At 40.1% G+C, this 26470-nt stretch overlaps 1 protein-coding gene across 1 annotated transcript in view; it reads left to right on the top strand.

The window, feature by feature from the left end:
• LOC121839353 (voltage-gated potassium channel subunit beta-2-like) overlaps positions 1-26470 on the top strand; it is a 169923-nt gene that overhangs the window by 129546 nt on the left and 13907 nt on the right. The window contains exons 11-12 of the mRNA XM_042297834.1: positions 16397-16491; positions 17428-17548. Of these exons, the coding sequence (XP_042153768.1) occupies positions 16397-16491; positions 17428-17548 (216 nt within the window). The remainder of the gene's footprint in view (positions 1-16396; positions 16492-17427; positions 17549-26470) is intronic.

Raw genomic sequence — 26470 nt, 5'->3', positions numbered from 1 at the left:
CAAATAAACTAACCCCAGCTAACACACCTGAATAAACTAATTAACTAATAAACTAACCCTAACCCCAGCTAACACACCTGAATAAACTAATTAACTAATAAACTAACCCTAACCCCAGCTAACACACCTGAATAAACTAATTAACTAATAAACTAACCCTAACCCCAGCTAACACACCTGAATAAACTAAATAACTAATAAACTAACCCCAGCTAACACACCTGAATAAACTAATGAACTAATAAACTAACCCCAGCTAACACACCTGAATAATCTAATGAACTAATAAACTAACCCCAGCTAACACACCTGAATAAACTCATTAACTAATAATCTAACCCTAACCCCAGTTAACACACCTGAATAAACTAATGAACTAATAAACTAACCCCAGCTAACACACCTGAATAAACAAATTAACTAATAAACCAACTCCAGCTAACACACCTGAATAAACTAATTAACTAATAAACTAACCCTAACCCCAGCTAACACACCTGAATAAACTAATTAACTAATAAACTAACCCTAACGCCAGCTAACACACCTGAAAAAACTAGTTAACTAATAAACTAACCCTAACCCCAGCTAACACACCTGAATAAACAAAATAACTAATAAACTAACCCAGGCTAACACACCTGAATAAACTAATGAACTAATAAACTAACCCCAGGTAACACACCTGAATAAACTAATTAACTAATAAACTAACCCCAGCTAATACACCTGTATAAACGAATTAACTAATAAACTAACCCCAGCTAACACACCTGAATAAAATAATTAACTAATAAACCAACTCCAGCTAACACACCTGAATAAACTAATTTACAAATAAACTAACCCCAGCTAACACACCTGAATAAACTAAATAACTAATAAACTAACCCTAACCCCAGCTAACACACCTGAATAAACTAATTAACTAATAAACTAACCCCAGCTAACACACCTGAATAAACTAATTAACTAATAAACTAACCCTAACCCCAGCTAACACACCTGAATAAACGAAATAACGAATAAACTAACCCCAGCTAACACACCTGAATAAACTAATTAACTAATAAACCAACTCCAGCTAACACACCTGAATAAACTAGTTAACTAATAAAATAACCCCAGCTAACACACCTGAATAAACTAATGAACTAATAAACTAACCCCAGCTAACACACCTGAATAAACTAATAAACTAAAAACTAACCCTAACCCCAGCTAGCACACCTGAATAAACTAATTAACTAATAAACTAACCCCAGCTAACACACCTGAATAAACTAATGAATTAATAAACTAACCCTAACCCCAGCTAACACACCTGAATAAACTAGTTAACTAATAAACTAACCCCAGCTAACATAACTGAATAAACTAATTAACTAATAAACTAACCCTAACCCCAGCTAACACACCTGAATAAACTAATGAACTAATAAACTAACCCCAGCTAACACACCTGAATAAACAAATTAACTAATAAACCAACTCCAGCTAACACACCTGAATAAAATAATTAACTAATAAACCAACTCCAGCTAACACACCTGAATAAACTAATTTACAAATAAACCAACCCCAGCTAACACACCTGAATAAACTAATTAACTAATAAACTAACCCTAACCCCAGGTAACACACCTGAATAAACTAATTAACTAATAAACTAACCCTAACCCCAGCTAACACACCTGAATGAACTAATTAACTAATAAACTAACCCTAACCCCAGCTAACACACCTGAATAAACTAATTAACTAATAAACCAACTCCAGCTAACACACCTGAATAAACTAGTTAACTAATAAACTAACCCCAGCTAACACACCTGAATAATCTAATGAACTAATAAACTAACCCCAGCTAACACACCTGAATAAACTCATTAACTAATAATCTAACCCTAACCCCAGTTAACACATCTGAATAAACTAATGAACTAATAAACTAACCCCAGCTAACACACCTGAAATAAACGAATTAACTAATAAACTAACCCCAGCTAACACACCTGAATAAACTAATAAACTAATAAACTAACCCTAACTCCAAATAACACACCTGAATAAACGAATTAACTAATAAACTAACCCTAACCCCAGCTAACACACCTGAATAAACTAGTTAACTAATAAACTAACCCTAACCCCAGCTAACACACCTGAATAAACGAAATAACTAATAAACTAACCCCAGCTAACACACCTGAATAAACTAATGAACTAATAAACTAACCCCAGGTAACACACCTGAATAAACTAATTAACTAATAAACTAACCCCAGCTAATACACCTGTATAAACGAATGAACTAATAAACTAACCCCAGCTAACACACCTGAATAAAATAATTAACTAATAAACCAACTCCAGCTAACACACCTGAATAAACTAATTTACAAATAAACCAACCCCAGCTAACACACCTGAATAAACTAAAAAACTAATAAACTAAACCTAACCCCAGCTAACACACCTGAATAAACTAATTAACTAATAAACTAACCCCAGCTAACATACCTGAATAAACTAATTAACTAATAAACTAACCCTAACCCCAGGTAACACACCTGAATAAACTAATTAACTAATAAACTAACCCCAGCTAACACACCTGAATAAACTAATTAACTAATAAACCAACTCCAGCTAACACACCTGAATAAACTAGTTAACTAATAAAATAACCCCAGCTAACACACCTGAATAAACTAATGAACTAATAAACTAACCCCAGCTAACACACCTGAATAAACTAATTAACTAATAAATAAACTAACCTAGCTAACATAACTGAATAAACTAATTAACTAATAAACTAACCCTAACCCCAGCTAACACACCTGAATAAACTAATGAACTAATAAACTAACCCCAGCTAACACACCTGAATAAACAAATTAACTAATAAACCAACTCCAGCTAACACACCTGAATAAAATAATTAACTAATAAACCAACTCCAGCTAACACACCTGAATAAACTAATTTACAAATAAAAACCAACCCCAGCTAACACACCTGAATAAACTAATTAACTAATAAACTAACCCTAACCCCAGGTAACACACCTGAATAAACTAATTAACTAATAAACTAACCCTAACCCCAGCTAACACACCTGAATGAACTAATTAACTAATAAACTAACCCTAACCCCAGCTAACACACCTGAATAAACTAATTAACTAATAAACCAACTCCAGCTAACACACCTGAATAAACTAGTTAACTAATAAACCAACCCCAGCTAACACAACACCACACCTGAATAAACTAATGAACTAATAAACTAACCCCAGCTAACACACCTGAATAAACTCATTAACTAATAATCTAACCCTAACCCCAGTTAACACATCTGAATAAACTAATGAACTAATAAACTAACCCCAGCTAACAACCTGAAATAAACTAAATTAACTAATAAACTAACCCCAGCTAACACACCTGAATAAACTAATAAACTAATAAACTAACCCTAACCCCAGCTAACACACCTGAATAAACTAATTAACTAATAAACTAACCCTAACGCCAGCTAACACACCTGAAAAACTAGTTAACTAATAAACTAACCCTAACCCCAGCTAACACACCTGAATAAACTAATTAACTAATAAACCAACTCCAGCTAACACACCTGAATAAACTAGTTAACTAATAAACCAACTCCAGCTAATAAACACACCTGAATAAACTAATTTACAAATAAACTAACCCCAGCTAACACACCTGAATAAACTAATGAACTAATAAACTAACCCCAGGTAACACACCTGAATAAACTAATTAACTAATAAACTAACCCCAGCTAATACACCTGTATAAACGAATGAACTAATAAACTAACCCCAGCTAACACACCTGAATAAAATAATTAACTAATAAACCAACTCCAGCTAACACACCTGAATAAACTAATTTACAAATAAACTAACCCCAGCTAACATACCTGAATAAACTAATTAACTAATAAACTAACCCTAACCCCAGGTAACACACCTGAATAAACTAATTAACTAATAAACTAACCCTAACCCCAGGTAACACACCTGAATAAACTAATTAACTAATAAACTAACCCTAACCCCAGCTAACACACCTGAATAAACGAAATAACGAATAAACTAACCCCAGCTAACACACCTGAATAAACTAATTAACTAATAAACCAACTCCAGCTAACACACCTGAATAAACTAGTTAACTAATAAAATAACCCCAGCTAACACACCTGAATAAACTAATGAACTAATAAACTAACCCCAGCTAACACACCTGAATAAACTAATAAACTAAAAAACTAACCCTAACCCCAGCTAGCACACCTGAATAAACTAATTAACTAATAAACTAACCCCAGCTAACACACCTGAATAAACTAATTAATTAATAAACTAACCCTAACCCCAGCTAACACACCTGAATAAACTAGTTAACTAATAAACTAACCCCAGCTAACATAACTGAATAAACTAATTAACTAATAAACTAACCCTAACCCCAGCTAACACACCTGAATAAACTAATTAACTAATAAACTAACTCTAACCCCAGCTAACACACCTGAATGAACTAATTAACTAATAAACTAACCCTAACCCCAGCTAACACACCTGAATAAACTAAATAACTAATAAACTAACCCCAGCTAACACACCTGAATAAACTAATTAACTAATAAACCAACTCCAGCTAACACACCTGAATAAACTAATTAACTAATAAACTAACCCCAGCTAACACACCTGAATAAACTAATTAACTAATAAACTAACCCCAGCTAACACACCTGAATAAACTAATTAACTAATAAACCAACTCCAGCTAACACACCTGAATAAACTAATGAACTAATAGACTAACCCCAGCTAACACACCTGAATTAACTAATTAACTAATAAACTAACCCCAGCTAACACACCTGAATAAACTAATTAACTAATAAACTAAACCCAGCTAATACACCTGTATAAACTAATTAACTAATAAAGTAACCCTAGCTAACATACCTGAATAAAGTAATGAACTAATAAACTAACCCCAGCTAACACACCTGAATATACTAATAAACTAACCCTAACCCCAGCTAACACACCTGAATAAACTAATTAACTAATAAACTAACCCCAGCTAACACATCTGAATAAACTAATTAACTAATAAACTAACCCCAGCTAATACACCTGAATAAACTAATTAACTAATAAACTAACCCTAGCTAACACACCTGAATAAACTAATTAACTAATAAACTAACCCCAGCTAATACACCCGAATAAACTAATTAACTAATAAGCTAACCCTAACCCAGCTAACACACCTGAATAAACAAATTAACGAATAAACTAACCCAGCTAACACACCTGAATAAACTAATGAACTAATAAACAAACCCTAACCCCAGCTAACACACCTGAATAAACGAATTAACTAATAAACCAACCCCAGCTAACACACCTAAATAAACCAATGAACTAATATACTAACCCCAGCTAACACACCTGAATAAACTAATTAACTAATGAACTAACCCTAACCCCAGCTAACACACCTGAATAAATGAATTAACTAATAAACTAACCCTAACCCCAGCTTACACACCTGAATAAACTAAATAACTAATAAACTATCCCCAGCAAACACACCTGAATAAACTAATAAACTAACCCTAAACCCCAGCTAACACACCTGAATAAACTAATGAACTAATAAACTAACCCTAACCCCAGCTAACACACCTGAATAAACGAATTAACTAATAAACTAACCCCAGCTAACATACCTGAATAAACTAATGAACTAATAAACTAACCCTAACCCCAGCTAACACACCTGAATAAACTAAATAACTAATAAACTAACCCCAGCTAACACACCTGAATAAACTAATTAACTAATAAACCAACTCCAGCTAACACACCTGAATAAACTAATGAACTAATAAACTAACCCCAGCTAACACACCTGAATAAGCTAATTAACTAATAAACTAACCCCAGCTAATACACCTGTATAAACTAATTAACTAATAAAGTAACCCTAGCTAACACACCCGAATAAACGAATGAACTAATAAACTAACCCTAACCCAGCTAACACACCTGAATAAACAAATTAACTAATAAACTAACCCAGCTAACACACCTGAATAAACTAATAAACTAATAAACAAACCCTAACCCCAGCTAACACACCTGAATAAACTAATTAACTAATAAACCAACCCCAGCTAACACACCTGAATAAACGAATTAACTAATAAACCAACCCCAGCTAACACACCTAAATAAACCAATGAACTAATATACTAACCCCAGCTAACACACCTGAATAAACTAATTAACTAATGAACTAACCCTAACCCCAGCTAACACACCTGAATAAACGAATTAACTAATAAACTAACCCTAACCCCAGCTTACACACCTGAATAAACTAAATAACTAATAAACTATCCCCAGCAAACACACCTGAATAAACTAATAAACTAATAAACTAACCCTAAACCCCAGCTAACACACCTGAATAAACTAATGAACTAATAAACTAACCCTAACCCCAGCTAACACACCTGAATAAACGAATTAACTAATAAACTAACCCCAGCTAACATACCTGAATAAACTAATGAACTAATAAACTAACCCTAACCCCAGCTAACACACCTGAATAAACTAATTAACTAATAAACTAACCCTAACCCCAGCTAACACACCTGAATAAACTAAATAACTAATAAACTAACCCCAGCTAACACACCTGAATAAACTAATTAACTAATAAACCAACTCCAGCTAACACACCTGAATAAACTAATGAACTGATAAACTAACCCCAGCTAACACACCTGAATAAGCTAATTAACTAATAAACTAACCCCAGCTAATACACCTGTATAAACTAATTAACTAATAAAGTAACCCTAGCTAACACCCGAATAAACTAATGAACTAATAAACTAACCCTAACCCAGCTAACACACCTGAATAAACAAATTAACTAATAAACTAACCCAGCTAACACACCTGAATAAACTAATGAACTAATAGACTAACCCCAGCTAACACACCTGAATAAACGAAATAACGAATAAACTAACCCCAGCTAACACACCTGAATAAACTAATGAACTAATAAAGTAACCCCAGCTAACACACCTGAATAAACTAATTAACTAATAAACTAAACCCAGCTAATACACCTGTATAAACTAATTAACTAATAAAGTAACCCTAGCTAACATACCTGAATAAACTAATGAACTAATAAACTAACCCCAGCTAACACACATGAATATACTAATAAACTAACCCTAACCCCAGCTAACACACCTGAATAAACTAATTAACTAATAAACTAACCCCAGCTAACACACCCGAATAAACTAATTAACTAATAAGCTAACCCTAACCCAGCTAACACACCTGAATAAACAAATTAACCAATAAACTAACCCAGCTAACACACCTGAATAAACTAATGAACTAATAAACAAACACTAACCCCAGCTAACACACCTGAATAAACTAAATAACTAATAAACCAACCCCAGCTACCACACCTAAATAAACTAATGAACTAATATACTAACCCCAGCTAACACACCTGAATAAACTAATTAACTAATGAACTAACCCTAACCCCAGCTAACACACCTGAATAAATTAATTAACTAATAAACTAACCCTAACCCCAGCTAACACACCTGAATAAACTAAATAACTAATAAACTAACCCCAGCAAACACACCTGAATAAACTAATAAACTAACCCTAACCCCAGCTAACACACCTGAATAAACTAATTAACTAATAAACTAACCCCAGCTAACATACCTGAATAAACTAATTAACTAGTAAACTAACCCTAACCCCAGCTAACACCTGAATAAACTAATTAACTAATAAACTAACCCTGACCCCAGCTAACACACCTGAATAAACTAAATAACTAATAAACTAACCCCAGCTAACACACCTGAATAAACTAATGAACTAATAAACCAACTCCAGCTAACACACCTGAATAAACTAATGAACTAATAAACTAACCCCAGCTAACACACCTGAATAAACTAATGAACTAATAAACTAACCCCAGCTAACACACCTGAATAAACTAATTAACTAATAAACTAACCCCAGCTAACACACCTGAATAAACTAATTAACTAATAAACTAACCCCAGCTAACACACCTGAATAAACTAATGAACTAATAAACTAACCCCAGCTAACACACCTGAATAAACTAATGAACTAATAGACTAACCCCAGCTAACACACCTGAATAAACTAATTAACTAATAAACTAACCCCAGCTAACACACCTGAATAAACTAATGAACTAATAAACTAACCCCAGCTAACACACCTGAATATACTAATAAACTAACCCTAACCCCAGCTAACACACCTGAATAAACTAATTAACTAATAAACTAACCCCAGCTAACACACCTGAATAAACTAATTAACTAATAAACTAACCCCAGCTAATACACCTGAATAAATTAATTAACTAATAAACTAACCCCAGCTAACACACCTGAATAAACTAATGAACTAATATACTAACCCCAGCTAACACACCTGAATAAACTAATTAACTAATAAACTAACCCTAACCCCAGCTAACACACCTGAATAAACAAATTAACTAAAAACCAACCCCAGCTAACACACCTGAATAAACTAATGAACTAATATACTAACCCCAGCTAACACACCTGAATAAACTAATTAACTAATAAACTAACCCCAGCTAACACACCTGAATAAACTAATTAACTAATAAACCAACTCCAGCTAACACACCTGAATAAATTAATGAACTAATAAACTAACCCCAGCTAACACACCTGAATAAACTAATGAACTAATAAACTAACCCCAGCCAACACACCTGAATAAACTAATTAACTAATAAACTAACCCCAGCTAACACACCTGAATAAACTAATGAACTAATAGACTAACCCCAGCTAACACACCTGAATAAACTAATTAACTAATAAACTATCCCCAGCTAATTCACCTGAATAAACTAATAAACTAATAAAGTAATCCTAACCCCAGCTAACACACCTTAATAAACTAACCCCAGCTAACACACCTGAATAAACTAAATAACTAATAAACTAACCCTAACCCCAGCTAACACACCTGAATAAACTAATTAACTACTAAACTAACCCCAGCTAACACACCCAAATAAACTAAGAAACTAACCCTAACACCAGCTAACACACCTGAATAAACTAATTGGATTCTGAGAACTAGTTGATAGACTGTCACCATGACAGACTGCCACTGTGATCACCTGAAAAACATAAATAGTGTCACAATTACTTGTTTGCAAACTATAGCAACACAGCGCTCTCATATCAAAAGTACATGCTTCTGGTTGGCAAAGAAAGCAAACACATACAGGCAACAAACATATATTGAAGTGTTGTCAATGTGTTCAGAGTTGGATCATGTCTACATACAGTAGCCAGGTGAGGTGAGGTGAGGTGAGGTGAGGTGAGGTGAGGTGAGGAGAGGAGAGGTGAAGAGAGGTGAGGAGAGGTGAGGTGAGGAGAGGTGAGGAGAGGTGAGGAGATGTGAGGTGAGGAGAGGTGAGGTGAGGAGAGATGAGGTGAAGAGAGGTGAGGTGAGGAGAGATGAGGAGAGGAGAGGAGAGGTGAGGAGAGGTGAGGAGAGGTGAGATGAGGAGAGATGAGGAGAGGTGAGGAGAGGTGAGGAGAGGAGAGGTGAGGAGAGGAGAGGTGGGCTCAAACTGGGCTCAAACTAGTGATCCTCTACTGTCCCTGTCCCTCACTGGGCTCAAACTAGTGATCCTCTACTTGCAGACATAGTGTATGTTTGTGATTCCTCTGGCGACTCACCTGCCCTCATGTCTCCTCTCTCTCTCTTAGACCATGGTACTGTACTCCTCAACACCACTCATTCATGTCTCCTCTCTCTCTTAGACCATGGTACTGTACTCCTCAACACCACTCATTCATGTCTCCTCTCTCTATTATACCATGGTACTGTACTCCTCAACACCACTCATTCATGTCTCCTCTCTCTCTTAGACCATGGTACTGTACTCCTCAACACCACTCATTCATGTCTCCTCTCTCTATTATACCATGGTACTGTACTCCTCAACACCACTCATTCATGTCTCCTCTCTCTCTTAGACCATGGTACTGTACTCCTCAACACCACTCATTCATGTCTCCTCTCTCTCTCTTAGACCATGGTTTTGCTCTTGTACTCCTCAGTCTTGCCTTCATCGTTCTTCAGTGAGACGAGGTGGTGGTACTGGGGGGGGGTATAAATACAGGTATTCTGGTTGGAAATGGGCTGCTTGTCGAGGCAAATAATGCATTTCTAAACCTTCTAAAAAGACATTGAGGAGCTGAAGAGAGGATACTCACGTGTACATGGAGAGGAAGCTGGAGGTGACTCCGTATGTCTCCTAGTTGAACATCTCACTGGCATCCCAGCCAATAGACTAACAGAGATACAAGGGGATGGTGGTTAGTGTCTCACTACACAGGCTTTTTCTCTCCCAAATTTTGTGTTATCCAATTGGTAGTTACAGTCTTGTCTCATCGCTGCAACTCCCCTACAAACTCGGGAGAGGCGAAGGTAGAGAGCCGTGCGTCCTATGAAACACAACCCAACCAAGCCGCACTGCTTCTTGACACAGCGCACATCCAACCCGGAAGCCAGCCACTCCAGTGTGTCGGAGGAAACACTGTGCACCTGGCGACCATGTCAGCGTGCACTGCAGGCGGCCCACCATAGAAGTCGCTAGTGGGATATGGGACAAGAAAGTCTCTGCCGGCCAAACCCTCCCTTAACCCGGACAAGGCTGGGCCAATTGTGCACCACCCCATGGGCCTCCCGGGCGCGGTCAGCTGCGACAGAGCCTGGCCTCGAACCCAGAATCTCTAGTGGCACAGCTAGCACTGCGATGCAGTGACTTAGACCACTGCGGCACTCGGGAGGCCCTTCACAGTGTGTGTCAAACTGTCTGTCACCAGAGGGGTACACTACGAAGCAAGCTACGGAGCTCAGGGTTAGTTACCTAGACTACCCATGATGTATTGGTTGATCTAACTATAACTAGACTACTAGTCGTTACTTCCGGCACCGACAGAGATGGCCGCCTCGTTTCGCGTTCCTAGGAAACTATGCAGTTTATTGTTTTTTTACGTGTTATTTCTTACATTAGTACCCCAGGTCATCTTAGGTTTCATTACATACAGTCGAGAAGAACTACTGAATATAAGAGCAACGTCAACTCACCATCAGTACGACCAGGAATATGACTTTCCCAAAGCGGACCCTGTGTTCTGCCTTTCATCCGGAACAACGGAATGGATCCCAGCCTGCGACCCAAAGCAAAGACGTTGTAAAAGAGGGAAACGAAGCGGTCTTCTGGTCAGGCTCCGGAGACGGGCACATCGCACACCACTCCCTAGCATACTTCTCGCCAATGTCCAGTCTCTTAACAACAAGGTTGATGAAATCCCAGCAAGGGTAGCATTCCAGAGGGACATCAGAGACCCTAACATTCTTTGCTTCACGGAAACATGGCTCACTCGAGACACGCTAACGGAATTGGTGCAGCCAGCTGGTTTCTTCACGCATCGCGCCGACAGAAACAAACATCTTTCTGGTAAGAAGAGGGGCGGGGACGTATACCTTATGGTTAACGAGACGTGGTGTGGTCACAACAACATACAGGAACTCAAGTCCTTCTGTTCACCTGATTTAGAATTTCTCACAATCAAATGTCGACCGCATTATCTACCAAGGGAATTCTCTTCGATTATAATCACAGCCGTATATATTCCCCCCCAAGCAGACACATAAATGGTTCTGAACAAACTTTATTTGACTCTTTGCAAACTGGAAACCACATATCCTGAGGCTGCATTCATTGAAGCTGGGGATTTTAACAAGGCTAATCTGAAAACAAGACTCCCTAAATTGTATCAGCATATCGATTGCGCAACCAGGGCTGGTAAAACCTTGGATCATTGCTATTCTAACTTCCGCGACGCATATAAGGCCTTTTTGCTCCCTGCCTACAGACAGAAGCTAAAACAAGAAGCTCCCGCGCTCAGGTCTGTTCAACGCTGGTCCGACCAATCTGATTCCACGCTCCAAGACTGCTTCCATCACGTGGACTGGGATATGTTCCGCACTGCGTCCAACAACAACATTGACGAATACTCTGATTCGGTGAGCGAGTTCATTAGAAAGTGCATTGAATATGTCGTTCCCATAGCAATGATTAAAACATTCCCAAACCAGAAACCGTGGATGGATGGCAGCATTCGCGTGAAACTGAAAGCCGAACCACTGCTTATAACCAGGGCAAGGTGACCGGAAACATGACCGAATACAAACAGTGTAGCTAGTCCCTCCGCAAGGCAATCAAACAAGCTAAGCGTCAGTATAGAGACAAAGTAGAGTTGCAATTCAATGGCTCAGACACAAGAGGTACAGTATGTGGCAGGGTCTACAGACAATCATGGATTACAAAAAGATAACCAGCCACGTCACGGACCAGGATGTCTTGCTCCCAGGCAGACTAAATAACTTTTTTGCCCACTTTGAGGGCAATACAGTGCCACTGACACGGCCTGCAACGAAAACATGCGGTCTCTCCTTCACTGCAGCCTACGGGAGTAAACCATTTAAACGTGTTAACCCTCGCAAGGCTGCAGGCCCAGACGGCATCCCCAGCCGCGTCCTCAGAGCATGCGCAGACCAGCTGGCTGGTGTGTTTACGGACATATTCAATCAATCCTTATCCCAGTCTGCTGTTCCCACATGCTTCAAGAGGGCCACCATTGTCCTTGTTCCCAAGAAAGCTAAGGTAACTGAGCTAAATGACTACCGCCCCCGTAGCACTCACTTCCGTCATCATGAAGTGCTTTGAGAGACTAGTCAAGGACCATATCACTTCCACCCTACCTGACACCCTAGACCCACTCCAATTTGCTTACCGCCCAAATAGGTCCACAGACGATGCAATCTCAACCACACTGCACACTGCCCTAACCCATCTGGACAAGAGGAATACCTATGTGAGAATGCTGTTCATCGACTACAGCTCAGCATTTAACACCATAGTACCCTCCAAACTCGTCATCAAGCTCGAGACCCTGGGTCTCAACCCTGCCCTGCGCAACTGGGTACTGGACTTCCTGACGGGCCGCCCCCAGGTGGTGAGGGTAGGTAACAACATCTCCACCCCGCTGATCCTCAACACTGGGGCCCCACAAGGGTGCGTTCTGAGCCCTCTCCTGTACTCCCTGTTCACCCACGACTGCGTGGCCACGCACGCCTCCAACTCAATCATCAAGTTTGCGGACGACACTACAGTGGTAGGCTTGATTACCAACAACGATGAGACGGCCTACAGAGAGGAGGTGAGGGCCCTCGGAGTGTGGTATCAGGAAAATAGCCTCACACTCAACGTCAACAAAACTAAGGAGATGATTGTGGACTTCAGGAAACAGCAGACGGAGCACCCCCCTATCCACATCGATGGGGCAGTAGTGGAGAGGGTAGTAAGTTTTAAGTTCCTCGGCATACACATCACAGACAAACTGAATTGGTCCACCCACACAGACAGCATTGTGAAGAAGGCGTTGCAGCGCCACTTCAACCTCAGGAGGCTGAAGAAATTTGGCTTGTCACCAAAAGCACTCACAAACTTCTACAGATGCACAATCGAGAGCATCCTGGCGGGCTGTATCACCGCCTGGTATGGCAACTGCTCTGCCTACAACCGTAAGGCTCTCCAGAGGGTAGTGAGGTCTGCACAACGCATCACAGGGGGCAAACTACCTGCCCTCCAGGACACCTACACCACCTGATGTCACAGGAAGGCCATAAAGATCATCAAGGACAACAACCACCCGAGCCACTGCCTGTTCACCCCACTATCATCCAGAAGGCGAGGTCAGTACAGGTGCATCAAAGCAAGGACCGAGAGACTGAAAAACAGCTTCTATCTCAAGGCCCTCGGACTGTTAAACAGCCACCACTAACATCCAGCCACTTTAATAATGGGAATTGATGGAAATTGATGTAAAATACTGTATATCACCAGCCACTTTAAACAATGCTACTTATTATAATGTTTACATACCCTACATTACTCATCTCATATGTATATGTATATACTTTACTCTATATCATCTACTGCATCTTTACGGGGCGGCAGGGTAGCCTAGTGTTTAGAGCGTTGGACTAGTAACCGGAAGGTTGCAAGTTCAAACCCCCGAGCTGACAAGATACAAATCTGTCGTTCTGCCCCTGAACAGGCAGTTAACCCACTGTTCCTAGGCCGTCATTGAAAATAAGAATTTGTTCTTAACTGACTTGCCTAGTAAAATAAAAAAATGTAATACATTTATCACTAGCCACTTTAAACTATGCCACATTGTTTACATACCCTACATTACTCATCTCATATATATATACTGTACTCGATACCATCTACTGCATCTTGCCTATGCTGTTCTGTACCATCACTCATTCATATATATTTATGTACATATTCTTTATCCCCTTACACTTGTGTGTATAAGACAGTAGTTTTGGAATTGTTAGGTTAGATTACTTGTTGGTTATTACTGCATTGTCGGAACTAGAAGCACAAGCATTTCGCTACACTCGCATTAACATCTGCTAACCATGTGTATGTGACAAATACATTTGATTTGATTTAGTGATGATGTATTGGTTGATCTAACTATAACTAGACTAATCATGATTATGTAACTATAACTAGGCTAATGATGACAGCTTGAAAGACATTTTGGACACTACAGTGAAAATGGTTAACTTCATTAAAGCAAGGCCCCTGAACTACCGTGTGTTTTCTGCATTATGCAATGATATGGGCAGCGACCATGTAACACTTTTACAACATACTGAGGTGGGCTGGTTATCAAGGGGCAAAGTATTGACACGTTTTTTTAATTGAAGAGCTTAAAGTTTTCTTTACTGACCATAATTTTCACTTTGTCTGACCACTTGCATGATGACGAGTTTCTCACACGACTGGCCTATCTGGGTGATGTTTGTTCTCCCCTGAATGATCTGAATCTAGGACAGGGACTCTTCAACTATATTGAACATGCGGGACCATATTGAGGTTATGATTAAGAAGTTGGAGCTCTTCTCTGTCTTCATTAACAAGGACAACAAACAGGTCTTTCCATCATTGTATGATTTTTTGTGTGCAAATTAACTCAAGCTTACGGACAATGTCAAATGTGATATAGCGAAGCACCTGAGTGAGTTGGGTGCTCAATTACGTAGGTACTTTCCAGAAACGGATGACACAAACAACTGGATTCCCTTTCATGCCTCCAGACCACTTATCGATATCTGAACAAGAGAGCCTCATTGAAATTGCAGCAAGCAGTTATGTGAAAATGTAATTTAATCAGAAGCCGCTGCCAGATTTCTGGATTGGGCTGCGCTCAGAGTATCCTGCCTTGGCAAATTGCGCTGCTAAGACACTGATGTCCAACCACGTACCTATGTGAGAGTGGCTTCTCGGTACTCACTAACTTAATACAGGCACAGACTGTGTGTGGAAAATGATTTTAAGACTGAGACTCTCTCCAATACAACCCAACGTTGCAGAGTTGCATCCTTTCAAGCATTCCCTTCTCATTAACCTGTGGTGATTCACAATTTTCATCAAATAAGGTTTTATATGTAAGACGGCTAAATAAAGAGCAAAATTATTGATTATTATTTTATTATTATTTGTGCCCTGGTCCTATAAGAGCTCTTTGTCACTTCCCACGAGCCGGGTTGTGACAAACTCGCGCTCATTCTTCTGTTTAATAAATGTATCTTATAGTGTGTGTGTGGCAGGCTTACAATGATGGCAAAAAACTAAACTTGAGAGTGCGCTGACCCTGGTGCTAGAGGGGGTACGCAGCTGGAGGTTGAAATGGGTACAGGACTATAAAACGTTTGGGAACCACTGTTGAAGAGAATCATTGTACCTTCTAAACCGTTGAGAAATATGTTTTCAATATCCAAAAATATTGTATTTTCAACAGTTTGAAGCTGGTGTGCAAAACTGAAATTAAAAGAGGCAAAAATGACATTTCAGCATAGAAATTGCAAAAATAGAACACATCAACCACTTCTTAGACTTCCTTTCAATGAGAATGACAGATCTATTACTCACATTTCTATGTGAATTTGGCCGGTCACCCAAAAAGTTACACATTGCAGCTTTAATCCCAGGTGTAGGATAGAGGATGTGGTCCCCTCTAGCTGGGGGTCTGATATCAGGGTTACAGATTGAATAGAGCCTTTAGTATCTATCTGTTCCTCAGGTGTAGGAGTGATGACGTGGTCCCCTCTAGCTGGAGGTCTGATATCAGGGAAATACAACAACGGAGTTCCTGAAGACTCTAGAGCTGCCATGAAGGTACAGACACAACAACCCGCACGTACCAACACACACACACACTTTCTTATTTTTTACAAATATGTTTTTATGGTATTTTCAGATTTCTGGACCAGATCAGTCAAATTGGAACAAATCAGTCAAATTTATTTATAAAGCCCTTCTTACATACAACTGATATCTCAAAATGCTGTACAGAAACTCAGCCTAAAACTCCAAACACTCCCTAGAAAGGCCGAAACCTAGGAAGAAACCTAGAGAGGAACCAGGCTATGAGGGGTGGCCAGTCCTCTTCTGGCTATGCCGGGTGGAGATTATAACAGAACATGGCCAAGATGTTCAAACGTTCATAGATGACCAGCAGGGTCGAATAATAATAATCACAGTGGTTGTCGAGGGTGCAACAGGTCAGCACCTCAGGAGGGAATGTCAGTTGGCTTTTCATAGCCGATCATTAGGAGTATCTCTACCGCTCCTGCTGTCTCTAGAGAGTTGAAAACAGCAGGTCTGGGACAGGTAGCACGTCCGATGTACAGGTCAGGGTTCCATAGCCGCAGGCAGAACAGTTGAAACTGGAGCAGCAGCACGGCCAGGTGGACTGGGGACAGCAAGGAGTCATCAGGCCAGGTAGTCCTGACGCATGGTCCTAGGGCTCACATTCTCTGAGAGAGAGAGAGAGAATAAAGGGAGCTGGAACTGTAGCTGGCTGTATTAATACCGCTGGACATTTCATATAAACTAACCTGCAGTAGAATTCATCCATTCTCTGAGACAACACCAATATGGCTATCCATTACCAGACATCAATAAGCCCAGTTATACAAACTATGTGTGTGTGTGTGTGTGTGTGTGTGTGTGTGTGTGTGTGTGTGTGTGTGTGTGTGTGTGTGTGTGTGTGTGTGTGTGTGTGTGTGTGTGTGTGTGTGTGTGTGTGTGTGTGTGTGTGTGTGTTTGCAGGGCTATGTGTGGATGAAGGATCGAATATTCAGTGAGGAGGGACAGAAACAGCTGGCCAAGATCAAAGAGCTCCACCCTCTGGCTGATCGGATGAACTGCACGCTATCTCAACTCGCTATAGGTAAGGTATTGTGGTGTGTCTCTGTGTTTGGGTGTGTTAGTGCTGAGCAATTCACAGAAAAAGTCATAATTGGGGGGTTTTAAACAACTAGTTGACTAATGTCCTTGAATTATTTGAATTCCATAGTGTTTTTCTTTCTTTCTTTTAACATATTGCACAGTTTCTCTAGAGATCAGATCTAACTGCGTAATGTTTTAGCTCTGACAGTGCAATAATACACAACATTTACCCAATATATACATATATATATATATACCAAATATATACACATACATATACCCAATATATACATATATATATACTCAATACACACATACATATACACAACATATACCCAATACACAACATATACAAATACACAACATATACCCAATACACAACATATACAAAAATATATACATATACATATAACCAATATATACAAACACATACACACAACATATACCCAATATATACATATACATATACACAACATATACCCAATACACACATATACATATACACAACATATACCCAATATATACATATACATATACATATATACATATAACACAAACATATACAAACACATATACAAAAATATAACATATACCCAAAACACACATATACATATACACAACATATACATATACAAAAATATACCCTATACATATACATATAAATCATATACATATACAAACACATACACACAACATCTACCCAAAACACACATATACACCCAATATACACAACATATACATATATATAACCAATACACACATATACATATAACCAATACACACATATACATATATACAACATATACCCAATACACAACATATACACAATACACCACATATACCCAATACACCACATATACCCAATACACACATATACCCAATACACACATATACCCAATACACAACATAACCCCAATACACCACATATACCCAATACACACATATACCCAATACACCACATATACCCAATACACCACATATACCCGATACACACATATACACGATACACACATATACCCAATACACAACATATACCCAATACACAACATATACCCAATACACACATATACATATACACAACATATAACCAATACACCACAAATACATATACCCAATATATACATATACACAATATATACATATACACGCATATACATACACACAATATATACCCAATACACACATATGCATACACACAACATATACCAAATACACACATATACATATCAAATCAAATCAAATCAAATCAAATTTTATTTGTCACATACACATGGTTAGCAGATGTTAATGCGAGTGCTTCTAGTTCCGACAATGCAGTAATAACCAACAAGTAATCTAACTAACAATTCCAAAACTACTGTCTTATACACAGTGTAAGGGGATAAAGAATATGTACATAAGGATATATGAATGAGTGATGGTACAGAGCAGCATAGGCAAGATACAGTAGCTGATATCGAGTACAGTATATACATATGAGATGAGTACGTAAACAAAGTGGCATAGTTAAAGTGGCTAGTGATACATGTATTACATAAGGATGCAGTCGATGATATAGAGTACAGTATATACATATGCATATGAGATGAATAATGTAGGGTATGTAAACATTATATAAGGTAGCATTGTTTAAAGTGGCTAGTGATATATTTACATCATTTCCCATCAATTCCCATTATTAAAGTGGCTGGAGTTGAGTCAGTGTCAGTGTCAGTGTGTTGGCAGCAGCCACTCAATGTTAGTGGTGGCTGTTTAACAGTCTGATGGCCTTGAGATAGAAGCTGTTTTTCAGTCTCTCGGTCCCAGCTTTGATGCACCTGTACTGACCTCGCCTTCTGGATGATAGCGGGGTGAACAGGCAGTGGCTCGGGTGGTTGATGTCCTTGATGATCTTTATGGCCTTCCTGTAACATCGGGTGGTGTAGGTGTCCTGGAGGGCAGGTAGTTTGCCCCCGGTGATGCGTTGTGCAGACCTCACTACCCTCTGGAGAGCCTTACGGTTGAGGGCGGAGCAGTTGCCGTACCAGGCGGTGATACAGCCCGCCAGGATGCTCTCGATTGTGCATCTGTAGAAGTTTGTGAGTGCTTTTGGTGACAAGCCGAATTTCTTCAGCCTCCTGAGGTTGAAGAGGCGCTGCTGCGCCTTCTTCACGATGCTGTCTGTGTGAGTGGACCAATTCAGTTTGTCTGTGATGTGTATGCCGAGGAACTTAAAACTTGCTACCCTCTCCACTACAGTTCCATCGATGTGGATAGGGGGTGTTCCCTCTGCTGTTTCCTGAAGTCCACAATCATCTCCTTAGTTTTGTTGACGTTGAGTGTGAGGTTATTTTCCTGACACCACACTCCGAGGGCCCTCACCTCCTCCCTGTAGGCCGTCTCGTCGTTGTTGGTAATCAAGCCTACCACTGTTGTGTCGTCCGCAAACTTGATGATTGAGTTGGAGGCGTGCGTGGCCACGCAGTCGTGGGTGAACAGGGAGTACAGGAGAGGGCTCAGAACGCACCCTTGTGGGGCCCCAGTGTTGAGGATCAGCGGGGAGGAGATGTTGTTGCCTACCCTCACCACCTGGGGGCGGCCCGTCAGGAAGTCCAGTACCCAGTTGCACAGGGCGGGGTCGAGACCCAGCTTGGAGGTTACTATGGTGTTGAATGCCGAGCTGTAGTCGATGAACAGCATTCTCACATAGGTATTCCTCTTGTCCAGATGGGTTAGGGCAGTGTGCAGTGTGGTTGAGATTGCATCGTCTGTGGACCTATTTGGGCGGTAAGCAAATTGGAGTGGGTCTAGGGTGTCAGGTAGGGTGGAGGTGATATGGTCCTTGACTAGTCTCTCAAAGCACTTCATGATGACGGATGTGAGTGCTACGGGGAACAGGAACAATGGTGGCCCTCTTGAAGCATGTGGGAACAGCAGACTGGTATAGGGATTGATTGAATATGTCCGTAAACACACCGGCCAGCTGGTCTGCGCATGCTCTGAGGGCACGGCTGGGGATGCCGTCTGGGCAGTGGGGATACCTCGGCTGCAGTGAAGGAGAGACCGCATGTTTTCATTGCAGGCCGTGTCAGTGGCACTGTATTGTCCTCAAAGCGGGCAAAAAAGTTATTTAGTCTGCCTGGGAGCAAGACATCCTGGTCCGTGACTGGGCTGAATTTCTTCCTGTAGTCCGTGATTGACTGTAGACCCTGCCACATGCCTCTTGTGTCTGAGCCGTTGAATTGAGATTCTACTTTGTCTCTGTACTGACGCTTAGCTTGTTTAATAGCCTTGCGGAGGGAATAGCTGCACTGTTTGTATTCAGTCATGTCACCAGACACCTTGCCCTGATTAAAAGCAGTGGTTCGCGCTTTCAGTTTCAAACGAATGCTGCCATCAATCCACGGTTTCTGGTTAGGGAATGTTTTAATCGTTGCTATGGGAACGACATCTTCAACGCACGTTCTAATGAACTCGCACACCGAATCAGCGTATTCGTCAATGTTGTTGTCTGACGCAATACGAAACATCTCCCAGTCCACGTGATGGAAGCAGTCTTGGAGTGTGGAGTCAGCTTGGTCGGACCAGCGTTGGACAGACCTCAGCGTGGGAGCTTCTTGTTTTAGTTTCTGTCTGTAGGCAGGGATCAACAAAATGGAGTCGTGGTCAGCTTTTCCGAAAGGGGGACGGGGCAGGGCCTTATATGCGTCGCGGAAGTTAGAGTAACAATGATCCAAGGTCTTTCCACCCCTGGTTGCGCAATCGATATGCTGATAAAATTTAGGGAGTCTTGTTTTCAGATTAGCCTTGTTAAAATCCCCAGCTACAATGAATGCAGCCTCCGGACAAATCGTTTCCAGTTTGCAGAGAGTTAAATAAAGTTCGTTCAGAGCCATCGATGTGTCTGCTTGGGGGGGGATATATACGGCTGTGATTATAATCGAAGAGAATTGTCTTGGTAGATAATGCGGTCTACATTTGATTGTGAGGAATTCTAAATCAGGTGAACAGAAGGATTTGAGTTCCTGTATGTTTCTTTCATCACACCATGTCACGTTGGCCTTAAGGCATACGCCCCCGCCCCCGCCCATATACACCACATATGCCCAATACACACATATACATATACACAACATATACCCAATACACACATATACATATACCCAATACACATATATACATATACACAACATATACCCAATATATACATATACACAACATATACCCAATATATACATATACAAATACACAACATATACCCAATACACACGTATACATACACAAAACATATACCCAATACACACATATACATATACCCAATATATACATATACACAACATACACCCAATACAAACACATACACAACATATACATATATATATAACCAATACACACATATACATATAACCAATACACACATATACATACATACAACATATACCCAATACACAACATATACCCAATACACACATACACATATACACAATACACATATATACATACACACAACATATACCCAATACACACATATACATATACCCAATACACACATACACATATACCCAATACACACATATACATATACCCAATACACACATACACATATACCCAATACACATATATACATACACACAACATATATACATATACACAACATATACCCAATACACAACATATACCCAATACACATATATACATACACACAGCATATACCCAATACACGCATATACCCAATACACATATCTACATATACACAACATATACCCAATACACCACATATACCCAATACACACATATACCCAATACACAACAAATACACAATGTACAACATATACCCGATACACACATATACACGATACACACATATACCCAATACACAACATATACCCAATACACAACATATACCCAATACACAGCATATACCCAATACACAGCATATACACACATATACCCAATACACACATATACATATACACAACATATACCCAATACACACATATACATATACCCAATACACACATATACATATACACAACATATACCCAATACACACATATACATATACCCAATGCACACATATACATATACAAGACATATACCCAATACACACATATACATATATACAACATATGCCAAATACACACATATACATATGCCCAATACACACATATACACAACATATACACAATACACAACATATACCCAATACACAACATATACACAATACACAACATATACCCAATACACAACATATACATATACACAACATACACCCATTACACACATATACATATATACAACATATGCCCAATACACACATATACATATGCCCAATACACACATATACACAACATATACACAATACACAACATATACATATACACAACATATACCCAATACACACAAATCTAGTAAAGGAATGGAATTAAGAATATATGAATATATGGATGAGCAATGTCAGAGCGACATAGACTAAGATAAAGTAGTATAGAATACAGTATGCATATGAGATGAGTAATGCAAAATATATAAACATTAGAATTTCATTGTCTGAATAAAAGCTTTGTACTGACCTCACCTTCTGGATGACAGAGGGGTGAACAGGCAGTGGCTCGGGTGGTTGTTGTCCTTGATGATCTTTTTGGCCTTCTGTGACATCGGGTGTTGCAGGTGTCCTGGAGGGCAGGTAGTTTGCCCCACCCTCTGGAGAGCCCTGCGGTTGTGGGCGGTGCAGTTGCCGTACCAAGCGGTGATACAGGCCGACAGGATGCTTTTGATTGTGCATCTGTAAAGGTTTGTGACTGTTTTAGGTGACAAGTCCAATTTCTTCAGCCTCCTGAGGTTGAAGAGGCGCTGTAGCACCCTTGTTGAGGATCAGTGAAGTGGAGGTGTTGTTTCCTACCTTCACCACCTGGGGGCGGCCCGTCAGGAAGTCCAAGACCCAGTTGCACACGGCTGGGTTCAGTCCCAGGGCCTCAATCTTAATGATGCGCTTGGAGGGTACTATGGTGTTGAATGCTGAGCTATAGTCATTGAAAGGCATTCTTACATAGGTATTCCTCTTGTCCAGATGGGATAGGGCAGTGTGCAGTGGACCTATTGGGGCAGTAAGCAAATTGAAGTGGGTCTAAGGTGACAGGTAAGGTAGAGGTGATATGATCCTAGACTAGTCTCTCAAAGAACTTCATGATGACAGAAGTGAGTGCTACAGGGCGACAGTCATTTCGTTCAGATACCTTCGCTTTCTTGTGTACAGGAACAATGGTGGCCATCTGGAAGCATTTAGGGAAAGCAGGCTGGGTTAATGAGAGTTTGAATATGTCCATAGACACACCAGCCAGCTGGACTGTGCATACTCTGAGGACGCGGCTAGGGACAAGATAGAACTGCCAAAGGGGGCGGTGTTGCAATCTATTGCAGAGATAGCCTGGAGAGTTCTGTCTTACTATCCAGGTCTGTGCCCAAACAATTTGAGCTTCTACTTTTAAAAATCCACCTTTCCAGAAACAAGTCTCTCTCCATTGCCGCTTGCTATAGACCACCTTCTGCACCCAGCTGTGCCCTGGACACCATATGTGAATGGATTGTCCCCCATCTATCTTCAGAGTTCATTCTGTTAGGTGACCTAAACTGGGACATCCTTAACACCCTGGCCATTCTACATTCTAAACTTGATGCCCTCAATCTCACACAAATTATCAATGAACCCACCAGGTACAACCCCAAATCCGTAAACGGTGATCTGTTAATTATCTTGGTTTTCAAAGATTTTAGAAAGGCAGGGCAGGATGGATATAGGTCTGTAGCAGTTTGGGTCTAGAGTGTCTCCCCCTTTGAAGAGGGGCATCTTTCCAATCTTTGGGAATCTCAGACGATACAAAAGAGAGGTTGAACAGGGTAGTAATAGGGGTTGCAACAATTTCGCCAAATCATTTTAGAAAGAGAGGGTCCATATTATCTAGTCCGGCTGATTTGTAGGGGTCCAGATTTTGCAGCTCTTTCAGAACATCAGCTGTCTGGATTTGGGTGAAGGAGAAATGTGGGAGACTTGGGCGAGTTGCTGCAGGGGGTGCAGGGCTGTTGATCGGGGTAGGGGTAGCCAGGTGGAAAGCATGGCCAGCCGTAGAAAAATGCTTATTGAAATTCTCAATTATAGTGGATTTATCATTGGTGACAGTGTTTCCTAGCTTCAATGCAGTGGGCAGCTGGGAGGAAGTGCTCTTATTCTCCATGGACTTTACAGTATCCCAGAACTTTTTGGAGTTTGTGCTACGTAATGTTTCTGCCTTAGCTATCCTAACTTCCTGTGCATATTGGTTCCTAACGTTCCTGAAAAGTTGCATATCAGGGGGGTTATTCGATGCTAGTGCAGTCCGCCACAGGATGTTTTTGTGCTGGTCAAGGGCAGTCAGGTCTGGAGAGAACCAAGGGCTATATTTGTTCTACATTTTTTGAGCGGAGCATGCTTATTTAAGATGGTGAGGAAAGCACTTTTATAGAATAACCAGGCATCCTCTACTGACGGAATGAGGTCAATATCCTTCCAGGATAGCCGGGCCAGGTCGATTAGAAAGGCCTGCTCGCTGAAGTGTTTTTGGGAGCGTTTGACAGTGATGAGTGGAGGTCATTTGACCGCAGACCCATTACAGATGCAGGCAACGAGGCAGTGATCACTGAGATCATGGTTGAAAACAGCAGAGGTGTATTTGAAGTCTATGAGGGTCGTGTAATTTATTAACGGTTTGTTTTTTAATTTTAGGACGCCTTAGGTATCACATTTTTTTATTTGATAAAATATTGAATTTGGCCTTTACTAATATAGCCCATAGAACGCATTGAATAACAATTCATAAATGTAAAATAGACAGTCAAAAGATAAACCATAAGCAATAAGGTTTTTGAAGTGTCTGTCCTGTATCTAGGAAATCTAAGAAAGTGCAGGAAATATATATATATCTTTTTAACACATTTTAACCGCTTATTTTTATTGGCACAAAACTGCCTCCATACTTCCATTAATTTGTTACCTTTAGACACTTGTGGGGGTCGTAGCAAAAACCGTTCGCTTTGTGGCCCAAACTGTTCGTATTTCCTGGATGTCTCCTGGTCTGACAAACCGTTGGCTTTGTGGCCCAAACTGTTCGTATTTCCTGGATGTCTCCTGGTCTGACAAACCGTTGGCTTTGTGGCCCAAACTGTTCGTATTTCCTGGATGTCTCCTGGTCTGACAAACCATTCGCTTTGTGGCCCAAACTGTTCGTATTTCCTGGATGTCTCCTGGTCTGACAAACCGTTGGCTTTGTGGCCCAAACTGTTCGGCTCCTGGTCTGACAAACCGTTGGCTTTGTGGCCCAAACTGTTCGTATTTCCTGGATGTCTCCTGGTCTGACAAACCGTTGGCTTTGTGGCCCAAACTGTTCGTATTTCCTGGATGTCTCCTGGTCTGACAAACCGTTGGCTTTGTGGCCCAAACTGTTCGTATTTCCGGGATGTCTCCTGGTCTGACAAACCGTTGGCTTTGTGGCCCAAACTGTTCGTATTTCCGGGATGTCTCCTGGTCTGACAAACCGTTCTGTAGCTCTGCCACTTTCCACAGAAGATCCGGTGGTGCGACAGGCGGACGCTGTGGAATGAGACACAGCTAAACAACAGATATCTCTAGTTTAAACTGACGGATTTAGACTGGGAATATTTTATTATGTTAGTTAGATTGAAGCAGCAGTGTGTCAATAGACTCTAGGGGGTTCATTGTTTTATTCTGTGTTACAGCATTCAACCCACATAATGCATAGTGCATTTAATGTTAAAAAATACAACAAAACATTATTGATCTTAACATATTTTTTACAATCGTACAAATTGCTCAGCACTTGTGCATGTGTGTCTGGGTGAACTGTGTGTGTAAACTGTATTCAGTTTGTTCATTCGTCATTCTGGAATTATT

This window comes from Oncorhynchus tshawytscha, linkage group LG15 (genome assembly GCF_018296145.1).
Source record: "Oncorhynchus tshawytscha isolate Ot180627B linkage group LG15, Otsh_v2.0, whole genome shotgun sequence".
NCBI classification, from domain to species: domain Eukaryota; kingdom Metazoa; phylum Chordata; class Actinopteri; order Salmoniformes; family Salmonidae; genus Oncorhynchus; species Oncorhynchus tshawytscha.
Note: the sequence above shows the minus strand (reverse complement) of the source record. Positions and strands in the feature narration are given on the sequence as shown.